This window comes from Diabrotica virgifera, chromosome 8 (genome assembly GCF_917563875.1).
Source record: "Diabrotica virgifera virgifera chromosome 8, PGI_DIABVI_V3a".
Lineage (NCBI taxonomy): Eukaryota > Metazoa > Arthropoda > Insecta > Coleoptera > Chrysomelidae > Diabrotica > Diabrotica virgifera.
Genome location: NC_065450.1, coordinates 47461405 through 47478102, shown reverse-complemented (window position 1 = coordinate 47478102; position 16698 = coordinate 47461405). Strand labels below are relative to the sequence as shown.

Here is a 16698-nt window from a genome sequence, read left to right as displayed (position 1 = left end):
AGATTGGTAACGCTGGTTTAGTTTAGTACCTATTACAGATTACAGTGTGCGTGCATTTAAACATGGAAGCGTGTTGCTACGTATTGCGTAATTGATCAATTACTTGAAAAGTCATTCTACTTGTATATTTCTTATATATTATTATAAAGAAAAAAATTATATTATTGAAAATGGAAGAATTAAAATATAAACAATAGGTTTTAAAATCTGTTCTTTTTCCTACTTGTTCAGTTTTTATGTTAATTTTATGGTAGAATAATATGCTTAGTTTGTTTATTATTTATTGTTATACCTGTTACATATACATAATTATTCTTTTTCTCATGATCATCTTTCAGTGCGTCACAGTTTTTCGATTTCTTTCTAAAGCATTAAATTGTATGTGACAGAAAAAAAGGCACGTCGGTGATTACTTCTAGTTCTGTGATTATTCTAGTTGTCGATAGATGGCGCCATAATTAAAAAAAATAATTTTTTTTAATTAGATAATAATATTACAAATATAATCTGTATAATTTATAAGACTATACAAATCAAAGAAAATACCATTTTATAAATGCAAGAAACACATTTGATTTGTTTTTATTCTAAATTGAAAATAAAATGTGACAACTGTCAGATTTAACTAAAATGTCATGTTAGAATAAATGTCATAAATGTGTATTATCACGGACTTACCCTTTTTCCTATCATTTGTGACGCACTGAAAAATGATCATGAAAAGGACAATACATACGTATAATTTGGGAAGAGTGATTTGTTTAATTTTATCCCACAGGATTGAAAACAAAAACTTATATTTGGGAGGTTTAAAATATTTTTTTAAATAAGATTTTTTTACATCTGGTTTTGGTAACACTTTGGAAAAAGTCACGCGTCGCCACTGCAATGTATTAATCATCATTTTCTTCACAGAGTGTCAGAGTGTACGAAATATTCCATCATTCTTTGGTTTTGCTTTAATTTTATTTACCGCATCTATGACAAGACCAGTACTTACATATGAAGCACAGACATGGACCTTCACAAAGGAAAATATGGAAAAGATGGCCAATCCTCAAAGGGAAATGGAAAGAAAGATGTTGGGTATCAAGCTAAGTGACAAAAATAAAAATACATGGATCAGAAATAAAACCAAAGTGAAAGACGTAAACAAACATGCAGCTACTCTCTAGCGGAAAGCATAACAAAACAGCAGACAAAAAGACGGAAGATGGAATGAAGTGATAATCCACTGGATACCTTGGGACCGCAAAAGGGAAAGGGCAGACCACATATGAGATGGTCGGATGACCTAAAAAGATACGCAGGCACCAGATGGACAAGATTAGCACTGAACCAAGAAGAGTGAAAAAATAAGGGGGACGCCTACGTTCAACTTTGGACAGATGAAGGGCAAAAGATAGATAGATGACAAGACGACCACAATTTCGGGCGTACACTTTTTGTTAGAGTCAGATCGGCAGGGTCGGTACCTACTCTCATCATTCTTATCCCACCTCTATCTCTTTCTCTTTTGTGCGGATGTTCGCCCAATACGAAAGCTCGATAAAAGGAAAATGCAGAATTAATTATAATGTATTACTTACCTATAAAATTAAATTGTATCATAATTCATAGCCCTCTGTTACTAGACGAGATGTTTGTGTTATTATTACCTGCATTGGTGTACATTTATTTACTTTTTATTATCCTAGGATGTATATCCGATCGAAAGTATTGTTTTTTTTCTCAAATACGCATTTCTCTTTTCCCAGATGCTAATCGCCCAACTTATCGCCCAAATTATCGCCCCCTTTTCTCTATTGCCCCCCTGAAAATCTCAAATCGCCCCCAAGGGGGCAATCGACCCCCGGTTGGGAATCACTGTTCTAGAGTTTCGAGGGTTTTTGGCAATAAATTGATATAAACAGATTAATCATGGATTTTTGGGATCGCTAAACACGAATATGCCATCAGAATTGACCTCCGGAAGACGTGGTGGCCAGGGCTACTGCTAAAGATGTCATCGTCTAGAGTCTAGAGACTCCCGGAGCACCGGGTTTCCAAGGTCAATGAAAGGCGCTCCTGGAGTTTCGAAGGTCTTTGGTACTACATTAATACAAACGGATTAGTTATAGGTTTTTGGGGTTGCTGAATACGAATGCGTGATCAGCACAGACACAGGAGCACCTGGTGCCTAAGACAGGCAATCTTCTGGAATTAAAAACCTAAGAGTAATACATTTGATTCCTCCATTTGATTTCTCCGAAACTCCAGAAGATAACCTGTCTTATACACCAGGTGCTCCTGTGTCTGTGCTGATCACGTATTCGTGTTCAGCAGCCCCAAAAACCTATAACTAATCCGTTTGCATTAATGTAGTACCAAAGACCCTCGAAACTCCAGGAGCTTTCATTGACCTTGGAAACCAGGTGCTCCGGGAGTCGGTTCTGGTGGCATATCCGTGTTTAGCGACTTCAAAAAACCCTCCAGTAATTCATTTGCATCAATTAAATGCCGAAAACCATCGAAACTCTAGAAGATGACGTCCCTTGCAGTGGCCCTAGCCACCACGTCCTCCGGAGGTTAATGCTGATGGCGTACCTATTTGTCTCACAATAAAACACTGAAAAACGTTTGTTTTCTATACTTCCACAAAATTTATTACAACTATGTTATTACTACAGCGGTTTCGGCAAAGTGCCTTTCTCAAGTGATATATTTTACAATGTGTTTGCCTTTTTAAGTCTTTAACTGAAAGGTTGAGGAGTGGGGAGCTGTTTGTCTCAAGTTGGTCATTCAGAATTATATCTGTATTTTTCAATTTATTAATTTCCATTGATTCTAAAAGTGATAGCTTAAGGCCTTTATTTTGAATATGTAGAATTTGAAACTCTTCATTGAAAGAATGATTATGATCTAGAAGGCGAAGTGCGTATGTAGAAGTGTCTGTTTTTCTATTGTTGAAAGCCCTTTTGTGTTCTGCTATCCGTTTGTCAAAAGTTCTGCCAGTTTGACCGATGTAAGTTTTCGGACAGTCACCACAAGTTAGTTTGTACACACCACTCTGTAGTTGCTTTCTCTTTCGGCTTTTATTGTTTTTAATATGTTTGCTTAAGTTGTTGTTAGTTCTGAAAGCTGGTGTTATTCCTTTCTTTTTTATGTATCTGGCTATTTTTGTTGTTATTTTGCCAGTATATGTGAGAGAGCAGAAGGTACTGGGTTCTTTCTGTGGTGGTGGATACACTAATTTCAAGGCTTTCTTATGGAGTTTTTGGTTTAAAATGTTGTTAACTGTTTGTTCGTTATAGCCATTGTTTACTGCTATTTGTCTAATGATATTTAGTTCTGTCTCGAAGTTATTTTTTGTCATAGGAATTTCTGTCAGTCTATGTATCATGCTATGGTAGGCTGCTAATTTGTGTTGTGTAGGATGGGATGATGAATTGTGTATAGTTGTGTCAGTATGGGTAGGTTTATGATATACGGAGAACTCATGTTTGTTGTGTAGTCTGGTAATCGTTACATCTAGAAAGTTTATGGAATTATTCTGTTCTGTTTCTATTGTGAACTCAATATTACTATGAAGTGAATTAATATATGATAGAAAATGGTCAAGTTGTCTGTTAGTTCCTGTAAAGCAGACTAGTATGTCATCCACGTATCTCCACCAATATAAGAACTGTTTAAATACGGGGTGTTTAGAAATTGTTGTTTCAAGTTGGTTCATAAATATATCTGATAGTAATGGGCTTAGAGGATTACCCATAATAAGTCCTGCACTGTTTGTGTAAATTTGATTATTGAATTCAAAATAGTCTTGAGTTATGCAAATTTCCTCAGATAGTAATGATAGTAATGGGCTTAGAGGTAATCCTCTAAGCCCATTACTATCAGATATATTTATGAACCAACTTGAAACAACAATTTCTAAACACCCCGTATTTAAACAGTTCTTATATTGGTGGAGATACGTGGATGACATACTAGTCTGCTTTACAGGAACTAACAGACAACTTGACCATTTTCTATCATATATTAATTCACTTCATAGTAATATTGAGTTCACAATAGAAACAGAACAGAATAATTCCATAAACTTTCTAGATGTAACGATTACCAGACTACACAACAAACATAAGTTCTCCGTATATCATAAACCTACCCATACTGACACAACTATACACAATTCATCATCCCATCCTACACAACACAAATTAGCAGCCTACCATAGCATGATACATAGACTGACAGAAATTCCTATGACAAAAAATAACTTCGAGACAGAACTAAATATCATTAGACAAATAGCAGTAAACAATGGCTATAACGAACAAACAGTTAACAACATTTTAAACCAACAACTCCATAAGAAAGCCTTGAAATTAGTGTATCCACCACCACAGAAAGAACCCAGTACCTTCTGCTCTCTCACATATACTGGCAAAATAACAACAAAAATAGCCAGATACATAAAAAAGAAAGGAATAACACCAGCTTTCAGAACTAACAACAACTTAAGCAAACATATTAAAAACAATAAAAGCCGAAAGAGAAAGCAACTACAGAGTGGTGTGTACAAACTAACTTGTGGTGACTGTCCGAAAACTTACATCGGTCAAACTGGCAGAACTTTTGACAATCGGATGGCAGAACACAAAAGGGCTTTCAACAATAGAAAAACAGACACTTCTACATACGCACTTCACCTTCTAGATCATAATCATTCTTTCAATGAAGAGTTTCAAATTCTACATATTCAAAATAAAGGCCTTAAGCTATCACTTTTAGAATCAATGGAAATTAATAAATTGAAAAATACAGATATAATTCTGAATGACCAACTTGAGACAAACAGCTCCCCACTCCTCAACCTCTTCAGTTAAAGACTTAAAAAGGCAAACACATTGTAAAATATATCACTTGAGAAAGGCACTGCCGAAACAGCTGTAGTAATAACATAGTTGTAATAAATTTTGTGGAAGTATAGAAAACAAACGTTTTTCAGTGTTTTATTGTGAGATAAAATGAACTTCCATCAAGTAACGGTCGAATCCATCAAGTACCTATTTGTGTTTAGCGATCCCAAAAACCCATGAGTAATCTATTTATATCAATTTAATGCCAAAAGCCCTCGAAACTCTAGAAGATGATGTCCGTTGAAGGTCAAGGTCAAAGTAAAGGTCGCCATTGGATAGCTAGGAAAAATCCTAGACTACTATTACTTTTCCTTGATCCAAACTTATACATGTTGCAAGATAACCAGTAACTCAGGGAATTGGAATACTTGAACTTGGAATTGGATGAGAACTTTTTATCAGAATATTTAAAAGAGTATTTTCCCAAAGTATGAACGAAATCCACTGGAACCTAATTTCCATAAGGTTTGTGCGGGATACTTTGCGTCATTTTTTTGTCAAACACTTACTTTCTTAATAAACATGTTTTATTGGAAAATAAAAAAATTAAAATTATGACTTTGATAATCGCGAAGCATAACCTGCCACAATAGGGAACTTGCAAATTTTTTTTTATTAGATAATAATGTTCAGTTTTGTTTAAAAATGAGATTTCCAAAATTTCACGCTTCAAAAACTCGTAATAACTTAGAAATACATATTTAAAGTCTTCAGCGGTATAAAATAGTTCAAACGGCACGTGACGTCACATAGTTTTGCATTAGTTTTTATTATGGTTATATTTCGCTGTGTCTAGGTTCACGCTAACGTGTACGCAAATAAAAAAGTTAGGTAGACGCGAATTAAACTTCATCAAGCCAGTGACGTCATTATTTAGCTTGCGCAGTGACTATATATTTTGGTACATGCTATTTTGATATGTTTAGTGTTTGTTTGATGGAGACATATTTGTTAAGGGAAGGGAAGCAGAACTATTCAGATGTTTCAAACTTAATTGTAATAAATCAATGTGTATATATAAAAGTATATATTTAGGTTAGCAAAATAATTATATGTATTTAGTTGACATGACATGTAGGTACAAAATATTGTTAAAATAATTTTTATACGTAAGTGAATTATTATAATGAACTATTCTAAATGCAAAATAAGCCACAATTTAACTAAAAAAATTATTTTATTAACGTTTAGACGTCCAAATCGGATGTCATTGTCAAAATACAAAAATTAGTCAGATTAAATAAATTATTAGAAAAAAATTTTTACTAAGCAACAACATTTTTGTTTAATTTAATAATATTTTGTATTTTGACAACGACATCCGGTTTAGAAGTCGAAACGTTAATAAAATCAATTTTTTAGTTAAATTGTGGCTTAGTTCCCATTTAGAATAGTTGATCACAAAAATGCCACAAGGATAATAGCTTCAAAACAAGTTAATTATTATTGTGAAAGCTTTAGGTCTTCCTTTTATTTTAATCTTTTACGGTAATACTATTTCATTTATAACTAAAAAAAATATATATTAATTTATAGTCTCTTATCTTTTGCGTACTGTTTTAAAATGTTCTTAAACTCATTAAAGGAACTAAATAATTGTCCGCACTCCGTAGTTGATTTAAAAACAAACACTAAACAAATAAAAAATAAGAAATCCCTGACACTCTAACTTTCTTATTTGCGTACACGTTAGCGTATACCTAGACACAACCTTATATTTAGGTATATTCTTCTTCTCGTTCTTTAGTTTATTGGCCTCCACCTACTTGGGTATTTGGCAAGCTCATCGTCGTGGAATAAGTCAAAAATATTTATATTCTAATGACATTTATCGTATGTCATTGTAATAATATATACCAGTTTGTTAAAATTGTAGTTTTATACTGTTTTTGAAGGAAAGAAACGAAGGTTTACTATTGAAAATAAAACCATTTTGTAAAAGTACAAATTTTCTATGAATAGGTCAAACGATCAAAAACACTTGTAACGTCACATAAATGTATTTTCTACTGACGTTTATAACGTCTAATTTAAAATTCTGTTTACTTTATTGGAAAAATGTAAATGTAAAACCAAGTGACGTCACGATGCGTTTTGGACCACCTGTTTTAATTTGAATTTTTAATCGTCTTTAGGGGCCAAACGAAAGACAAACAAAACTTTTTTATCTTTGATACATTTTAAATTATGTTCTGTTGTGATTTATAAAATTTTTTTCGAATTTAAAAATTTATGCAAGTTCCCTATTAACATATTTAAGTTGTCGGACTAAAGAAACGAGGCTGTAAATTTGTCGGACAAGAGATCGACAATCTTTTGTAATTAATTATAAGTACTTTGAATTGAAAATTAAGAGTTTTGTAATAACAAAACTGTAAAGCGCTACAGTGACATCTCACGGGTGTCGAACTCGATGATCGTTCCCTCTTTTTTGTCAGACAATAGTTATTTATGTACCAAGTCAGAAAAGTTACTCTTTATGGAACGAGTCTGATATTATGAGCAGAGCCAGTATAGCGAGCGAGGCGAATAACAGACGAGTTCGATAAAGAGTCTTTACTGACGTGGTGCATACAAAATTTTATCGCCAAAAATTTGATATTGGTTTTAACACATACTTACAATTTACAATTTAAAAACTTTTTAAATTTTAGACGTCATAATAATTAATTGCCGCTTTCGATTTTTAATCGATAGTTATCAATATTGAATAATTACTAAATCGGTAGTTTTAATTTATTTTATATGAATATAATTACAAAATGCTACAGAATTTTCCTTTTTGACATAAATTTAATTGATAATATCGCCAATTGTGTACATTATTTGTAATAATTAAAGTAAATAAATTTTAAGTTCACTCAAATACTCGCCATTCGATTACTGCCATCGACCACTTACATTCAATCTCGGGTTAATTTAATTAATCGCGGCAGGTAAAGTAAAATTCTTCTTTCAGTACAATAAATGTACTTTACTGCCGCAAATGGGGGCAAATGAGTACAATAATGAATGACTTTAGTGACGGTTGGCGATAAAAATATTTTATTTTATTTTAACGTATAATCTTTTGATTAAAATTAAAAATTATAGTTTTGCAATAACAAAAAATAACCGCGCTAGAACTACAAATAGAGCAGCCGATATGTGAAACAATTGTGCATTTAATGATAGAAGTATATAATTTGGACCGCCTATACTACACATATAAAGGTTCAAATTTAGACAGGAGGCCATCTCAGATTTTGCCTTTTCAAAAATGGCGGACATTCAAAATGGCGACTATACATATGTGACTAATCGCACGATAACTTTTGAACGAGACGTCAGATTTCAACCAAATTTGGTAGGTAAATAGGTTCTTTTTTTGATGTATAAGATCGAGGTCTTGAACCGGAAGAATCGGTTTACCAAAAGTTGTGTTTTTCCTGGTTTTTATGGAAAAATATGTTGTTTTTTTTCAATTCTTTCACCCTGAAAGTAATAATTTTTCAAAAAGTTAATACCGCCATTGAGAAGAGCGTAAAAATAATTTTTAGGAAATATTTTGAACTTTTTAGTTATGTTAATTACCATTTAATAAATGCATAACGTATCTTCACATGTACCTATGTGCGGCAGATTCGTGCAAATATTATAAGAATTATTGTGCATTTAATGGTAGAAGCATATAATTTGGACCACATATACTACACATATAAAGGTTCAAATTTAGATATGAGGCCATCTCAGTTTTTGTTCCTTTTACAAAAATGGCCGGCATTCAAAATGGCGACTATACATATGTGACTAATAGCACGATAACTTTTGAACGAGACGTCACATTTTAACCAAATTTGGTATATAGATTTTTTTTTTTTTGATGAATAAGATCGAGGTCTTGAACAGAAAGAATCGGTTTACCAGAAGTTGTGCTTTTACTGTTTTTTTTTATGTAAAAATATGTTGTTTCTTTTTCAATTCTTTCACCTTGTATATTTAATTTTTTCAAAAAGGTAATACCGCCATTAATAAGAGTGTAAAAATATTTGTTAGGAAATATTTTGAACTTTTTAGTTATGTTAATTACCATTTAATAAATGCACAACGTATGTTCACATGTACCTATGGGCGGCAGATTAATTTTGAATGCCTGCCATTTTTGTAAAAGGAAAAAACTGAGATGGCCTCATATCTAAATTTGAACCTTTGTATGTGTAGTATATGTGGTCCAAATTATATGCTTCTACCATAAAATGCACAACAATTCTTATAATATTTGCACGAATCTGTCGCACATAGGTTCATGTGAAGATAAGTTATGCATTTATTACATGGTAATTAACATAACTAAAAAGTTCAAAATATTTCCTAAAAAATATTTTTACGCTCTTTTTAATGCCGGTATTACCTTTTTGAAAAATTAATATATACAGGGTGAAAGAATTGAAAAAAAAAACATTTTTACATAAAATTCAGGAAAAACACAACTTCTGAGAAACCGATTGTTCCGGTTCAGGAGCTCGACCTTATACAGTAGAACGTCAATAATCCGGATTAAATGGGACCGGAACCCATCCGAATTACCAAATTATCCGGATTATCGAAATTACCTTAATAAAAGGCCAGTATACACATTTAAAACCCAGTCTTTTCACCTCCGAATAACTATTTATCGGGAAGTTTATCCGACAGATTACATGTAAATCTGTCAAAAAAACCTCCGGATAGCTAGTTATTTGGAGGTGAAAAGACCGGGCCTAAATACAACAAACATTTTAAAAGTTTATATTTTCTCTTATATAGTAAAGGGTCTAGTAGTGAAATGAATCAAAACATTTTTTTATGTTCAAACACAGTATTGTCATGCAGACGCATTGTAAAGACGCATAGTCAACGGCGGATGGTATGTACGATGTTTTATTTTTGCTAGATACAAATCCGGATTATTGACGATCCGGATTTTTGACGTCCGGATTATCGACGCTCTACTGTACATCAAAAAAATAATTCATATACCAAATTTGGTTGAAGTCGGACTTAGAATAGAGAATAGAATAGAAATACGCTTTATTGTCATGAAAAATTGTACAATTTTATCGACAAAGCTTATAAAAAGTCAAGAAAACAAAACAATAACAATCCAATTTACTAAAATTACATAAATCGTCAATATATTTACAATAATAACAATAATAATGAAGATAAACAGAAATAATCAATTGCAAAATTTAAGTAAATTGCAAATGCATAGTCTACCTAGTAATTAATAAGTTTAAAAATTAAGCTGCTGCATATGACATCCAAATATAGACAAAAAAATGATAATAAAAATACTACTTGTGCAAAGGGTACTGTAATTTCTTAGTTATTGATTAACAAAATCTTCCACTGAATAATATGGTATTTCAGATAGGTAGGCTTTTGTCAGTTTACGGAATTTGGGGAAAGATGCTGCAGATTTAAGTTGTAGAGGGAGATGGTTGTAAAGTTTTTTTGCGGAATATAATATAGATTTTTTTACTAACTCAGAGGACGGAGTCGGCATATAGACGTCAAACGTAGAATTTCTCGTGAAGTAGTCATGAATAGGTCTTAGTGGAAAGACATGTAGATTTTTACGAATTCAGCAAACAGTTTCTAAAATATACAAAGATGGAAGGGTTAAAATTCCGTGATCTTTGAAGTAACTTCTGCAATGTGTTTTTTTCTGAGGCCAAACAGATATCTAATTGCTCATTTTTGTAATTTGAAAATAACATCGAATTGGGCAGCTGTACCAGAACCCCAAAAAGGAAGACCATAACGAAGATGTGACTCGAACAAAGAAAAATATGTTATTTTGGAAGATGCTAAATTGAGTTCATTCGAAACAGATCTTATAGCATAGCAAGCTGAGGATAGTTTCTTCCTTAACAAATCGATATGGTGGGACCATTTAAGGTTGCTGTCTAAAAAAATACCAAGAAATTTTACAGAATCAACGGTACTGATCTGGCTGTTATTAAGAGTTAAGGGTTGAAGAGCTCCTTTATAAGACAATGCTACTGTTTTATCTACGTTAAACGAGAGTAAATTAGAGTCAGACCAGGTTTTTATTGTAAGTAGATCAGAAGTTATAGTATCATGAAGAGTTGCAATATTTGAGTTGCTCCAAGTGATACTGGTATCATCAGCAAAAAGAAAGATTTTTCCATCCATTTTTAAACTAGTGATGTCATTAATAAAGATAAGGAAAAGTAGAGGACCCAATACTAAACCTTGAGGTACCCCACATACAATCTTTTTGAGACTAGAGTCTGTATCATTTGCTCTAACCAGTTGTTTCCTATCATCCAAGTAAGATTGGAACCAATCTAAAGAAATACCTCGAATTCCGTAGAAATTTAGTTTTTTTATCAAAATGTTATGATTTACACAATCAAAAGCTTTGGCGTAGTCACAAAAAACGGTGGCAGTGTGAAGATTATTGTTCAGTGCTTGATAAACCTCATGTAGTACAGAAAAGATGGCATCAGTGGTGCATTTATTATTCAAAACGCCGAACTGATTTTGTGATAAAATGTTGTTTTCAACTAGAAAGGACATAAGGCGGGCTTTTACGAGTCTCTCAATAATTTTGGAGAGTACCGGTAGTAGTGCAATAGGTCTATAATTGCAGGTATTAGATATTTCACGACCCTTATGAAGAGGAATAATGATGGCTGTCTTCAGGCACTCTGGAAATTTACATTTCTCAAAGGAATCATTAATTAAATTCGACTTTTCGACTTCTCGTTCGGATAAATTCAGACTTTTCGTTAAAAAGTTATCGTGCTATTAGTCACATATGTATCGTCGCCATTTTGAATGCCCGCCATTTTTGTAAAAAGTAAAATCTGAGATGGCCTCATATCTAATTTTGAACCTTTATATGTGTAGTACCTATATGTGGTCCAAATTATATGCTTCTATCATTAAATGCACAATTCTTATATTTGCACGAATCTGCTGCACTAAAATTTAGGAGTGGTGCGTGCGGAAACGCGTCCAGCCTGTACTCTGAAAATTATCAGAAAGTGGTAGACTCGCTCAAACATTTTTAAGACTTTTGTAATCTTCTTCAAAAAAGGACGGTGTACTGAGGACTATTTACCTGGCTTTATAATAAGAATAAACAATTTAGTACTTACCATTCTCCATAAATTCTTTACAGCTTTCCCGTAGAATTCTTTGTTTTTCAATTTTTTTTTCATGATTATCTTTTTTGTGTTTTTCAAGGTCTTCAAGATTTTCGGAAGTAAAGGCACAAAAACTGCAAAATATTCCTATATCACCATGTATCTCTAAGTGATCATATATTTCTTCGAGATCAACTAATTCAATCTTACATTTGTTACACACATATGGATTTGTTCCATATTTGCTTCTAATGTGTAACATCTTCTCATGTAAATTATGATTTCTGTTTGGCCAAAATTCGTCACAAAGTTTGCATTTATGAAACGATTTTGGTTTATGCAACTTATTCCTATGGGCAAAGTTCAGGATATAAGAGAAGGTCACAAAATTGCACTCAATACATCGATAATAATCCTTATCTTTAGAATGAAGTTTCTCTATATGCTCCAGAAAATCAGAAAATTCCAGTAGAATGCAGTTGCATTTATAGCACCTGAAACTATTACGAAAGAAATTTAAAAAAGAATAATAATAAAAAAAAGGGAGACAGTTTGTTTTCTTTTTTATTCAGAGCAGACCATAGGCCTCTCTGAAGAGCCCAAAAGAGCGAAACGTACGTAAGAGGGCGATGGTCGACTCTGAAACAGAATTAAATACACTAACCACAAAAAGTATCGCATAATTTTTGAAACAGAAAAAAAAATAATTTTTAATTTTTAGCAGAATGTTATAATCCTCGTCTATCGTCTTCTTTAGGTGTCTACAAACCCATAACATTTCAAGTTGAAGCGTGTTTTTGCCGAAAAAAAAACAAGAAACAAAACGTTGTTAAAGCAGAATATTTATTTTGGACATTTGTGTTCGAGAATTTGATCTGTGCATCATGTCTGCTTGAATTTTCAATGAGGAGGTGCGTTCTTACAAAAAAAGAATGTGTGTGTACTTTGTACGCACGTAAGAAGTTATACTTCTACTAGATATTATGTGATTTTTAAGACAATACCAAAAATTTAAAAAAATAAAAGAATAAAACGCACACAAACACATTGAAAAATGCCACAAAGAAAAAATGATTTCTGAACGATAATAATTGTTGGCAAAAATTTTAAATACGCATTTTCTGAAAAAAAATTATATAACAAATATACTTACAATCATAAAATGCATAAAAAAATAAAAAATAAAAACTTGCATCGGGAATCGAACCCGTGAATTTCGCGGCGCTTTGATTCGTAATCGAAGCCTAGACTCACTCGTCCAATTCCACATTATTTGTCATGTGGAAAAATAGGGTAACTGAACGTTTTACTGTTTGACAGCTGTTTTGAATATAATTAAATTATGTAGTTTAAATTTTGTGGAAGAAAATATTAAAATATAACAAAACAGTAAGAAAACAATACATTAAATTAAGATTGGTAGAACTTTTGTTGGTAATCAAATCAAGTATGTAAAAAGCATTACGTACATACTAGATAAATAAATCTACGCCAAAAAATCATAATTTAAAAATAAAAATCGGACCTAATTTGGGATTTCTCTCTAAAATCCCCATTCTTGAGAAAATAAATATACAGAAGAGCGTCTATTATCCGAACGTCGATCAACCGAACGACCGATTATTCGAAATCGACTCCCGCACTCGAATACCGAGCAAGCGTTATTAATTGACGCTTAAAATATCTTCAATTTTCTTCAATATTGTATCCAAAAATAATTATGTTGTTGCAAAGACTGCACTTTTTTGTTTAGTTGCTAGTTGTCATTATCAAGATATAAATAAATATGTAGGTATGGTCGAAGCGAAGATCGGTGGGATATGTGCATTTTATCAATGAAATTCGATATTTATAAGATATTCCAGAAGCCGCTACAGATAAAATGTTTTAACAACCTATTAATCATTCATAATTACCCGACGGATATTAGTACAGTTAAAATAATTAAGACTATAACCGGACAATGATGATTTAATGAGTAAAATTTAAAGTTTTTTTTTTACTTTAATGACAAAAAAAGTAAGCCCATTAGCAGAACCCAATTAAAAATTATTTTGCACATATTATTTGAAACATTATTTCGTTGAAAAATCTCATTTTTGTTGGCAAAAAAAATATATCAATTTGTTTGGACTAAATTACAGTTGTGTTTATCTTAAAAAGGATATGTTACTATCAACTTTTACACAATGTTGCCAAACTGAATTTTGTTATTTTGGGTGTAAATTTTTTCCACGGATCTCCGAGGATACAATATATAAATATGGCTTTTATTCACTTGTGGATATATATGTATGACTATAAATATGTATCAATGTATTGTAGTTCGGATAATCGACGCTCTACTGTATTTCAACCTAATCCAAATGTATAATTACAATATAATTATAATAAAAACTACTTCCCAAATTAGAATGAGTTTTCCTTGTCCAAAATAGTCCAAAAGTCCAAAAATATAGGTATATGAAAACTATTTGAAAAGGCAGTATAACTATTAACTAACTTTTGTTTCTTGTTTCTTTTCACACAAATTTTAAAACGCAACAACCATAAATAATCTAACTACAGCTGTGCCACAGCCGCCATATTGAATAATTTTGGACATGTCATTTGAACATCCAATCAGAACAACGTTATAATGCGCATGCGCCGGGATCATAGGTTTTAACATATAAAAATTCACCCTCATATCGCCGGTAAAGAAGTATAACTTCAAAAATGAGTAATATAACGTCAGAACAAATAGCCCAAATTGTAGGTTTAATTGGAGATGGCCGATCGCAGCAATATCTTGCTGAAGTTATGTGAATCTACAAACCCAGAGTTTCAAGAGCTTTAAGAAGGTATAGTGGAGGATACACAAAAAGACCAGTTCCAGGACTTCAGGTGCATGAACCCAGCAGATGAATGTTATTTACATCTGCAGAATTTACGTGCACATCATGTTACAGCTAGACAACTGCAAAATGATCTTTCCACAGCCTGTGGCCCGTAATGTTCGGTTCGTAAAGTGCCAGTTCGGTTTGAAACAGATTAAGGGAATTTGGAATCAGAGTCAGAATGACTGCTACTGCTCCACTGTTAACGAGGGTACACCGTATGTCACGTTTAAGTTTTACACCAGAACATGTCGATTGGGATATTATCGACTGGACTAATATTCTTTTTATTGATGAGTCAAAATTTGCATTTTTTCGATCCGATAGACACTTTGTACTGCCGAATCCACAAAGTGTACATCTTGACCTTTCAGTAAAAGAATATTAGTCCAGTTGTTATAGAGAAAGTGGAGGATACACAAAAAGACCAGTTCCAGGACTTCAGGTGCATGAACCCAGCAGATGAATGTTATTTACATCTGCAGAATTTACGTGCACATCATGTTACAGCTGGACAACTGCAAAATGATCTTTCCACAGCCTGTAGCCCGTAATGTTCGGTTCGTAAAGTGCCAGTTCGGTTTGAAACAGATTAAGGGAATTTGGAATCAGAGTCAGAATGACTGCTACTGCTCCACTGTTAACGAGGGTACACCGTATGTCACGTTTAAGTTTTGCACCAGAAGATGTCGATTGGGATATTAACGGCTGGACTAATATTCTTTTTATTGATGAGTCAAAATTTGCACTTTTTGGATCCGACAGACACTTTGCACTGTCGGATCCACAAAGTGCACATCTTGACCACTCAGTAAAAAGAATATTAGTCCAGTCGTTATAGAGAAAGTGGAGGATACACAAAAAGACCAGTTCCAGGACTTCAGGTGCACGAACCCAGCAGATGAATGTTATTTACATCTGCAGAATTTACGTGCACATCATGTTACAGCTAGACAACTGCAAAATGATCTTTCCACAGCCTGTGGCCCGTAATGTTCGGTTCGTAAAGTGCCAATTCGGTTTGAAACAGATTAAGGGAATTTGGAATCAGAGTCAGAATGACTGCTACTGCTCCACTGTTAACGAGGGTACACCGTATGTCACGTTTAAGTTTTGCACCAGAAGATGTCGATTGTGATATTAACGGCTGGACTAATATTCTTTTTATTGATGAGTCAAAATTTGCACTTTTTGGATCCGACAGACACTTTGCACTGTCGGATCCACAAAGTGCACATCTTGACCACTCAGTAAAAAGAATATTAGTCCAGTCGTTATAGAGAAAGTGGAGGATACACAAAAAGACCAGTTCCAGGACTTCAGGTGCACGAACCCAGGAGATGAATGTTATTTACATCTGCAGAATTTACGTGCACATCATGTTACAGCTAGACAACTGCAAAATGATCTTTCCACAGCCTGTGGCCCGTAACGTTCGGTTCGTAAAGTGCCAATTCGGTTTGAAACAGATTAAGGGAATTTGGAATCAGAGTCAGAATGACTGCTACTGCTCCACTGTCAACGAGGGTACACCGTATGTCACGTTTAAGTTTTGCACCAGAAGATGTCGATTGGGATATTAACGGCTGGACTAATATTCTTTTTATTGATGAGTCAAAATTTGCATTTTTTCGATCCGATAGACACTTTGTACTGCCGAATCCACAAAGTATACATCTTGACCCCTCAGTAAAAAGAATATTAGTCCAGTTGTTATAGAGAAAGTGGAGGATACACAAAAAGACCAGTTCCACGACTTCAGGTGCATGAGCCCAGCAG

General features: G+C 33.2%; 1 protein-coding gene across 1 annotated transcript in view; it reads right to left on the bottom strand.

Annotated features, from left to right (window-relative positions):
* LOC126889952 (zinc finger protein 808-like) overlaps positions 1 to 16698 on the bottom strand; it is a 67860-nt gene that overhangs the window by 31405 nt on the left and 19757 nt on the right. Inside the window, exon 4 of the mRNA XM_050658709.1 lies at positions 12053 to 12540. Within this exon, the coding sequence (XP_050514666.1) occupies positions 12053 to 12540 (488 nt within the window). The remainder of the gene's footprint in view (positions 1 to 12052; positions 12541 to 16698) is intronic.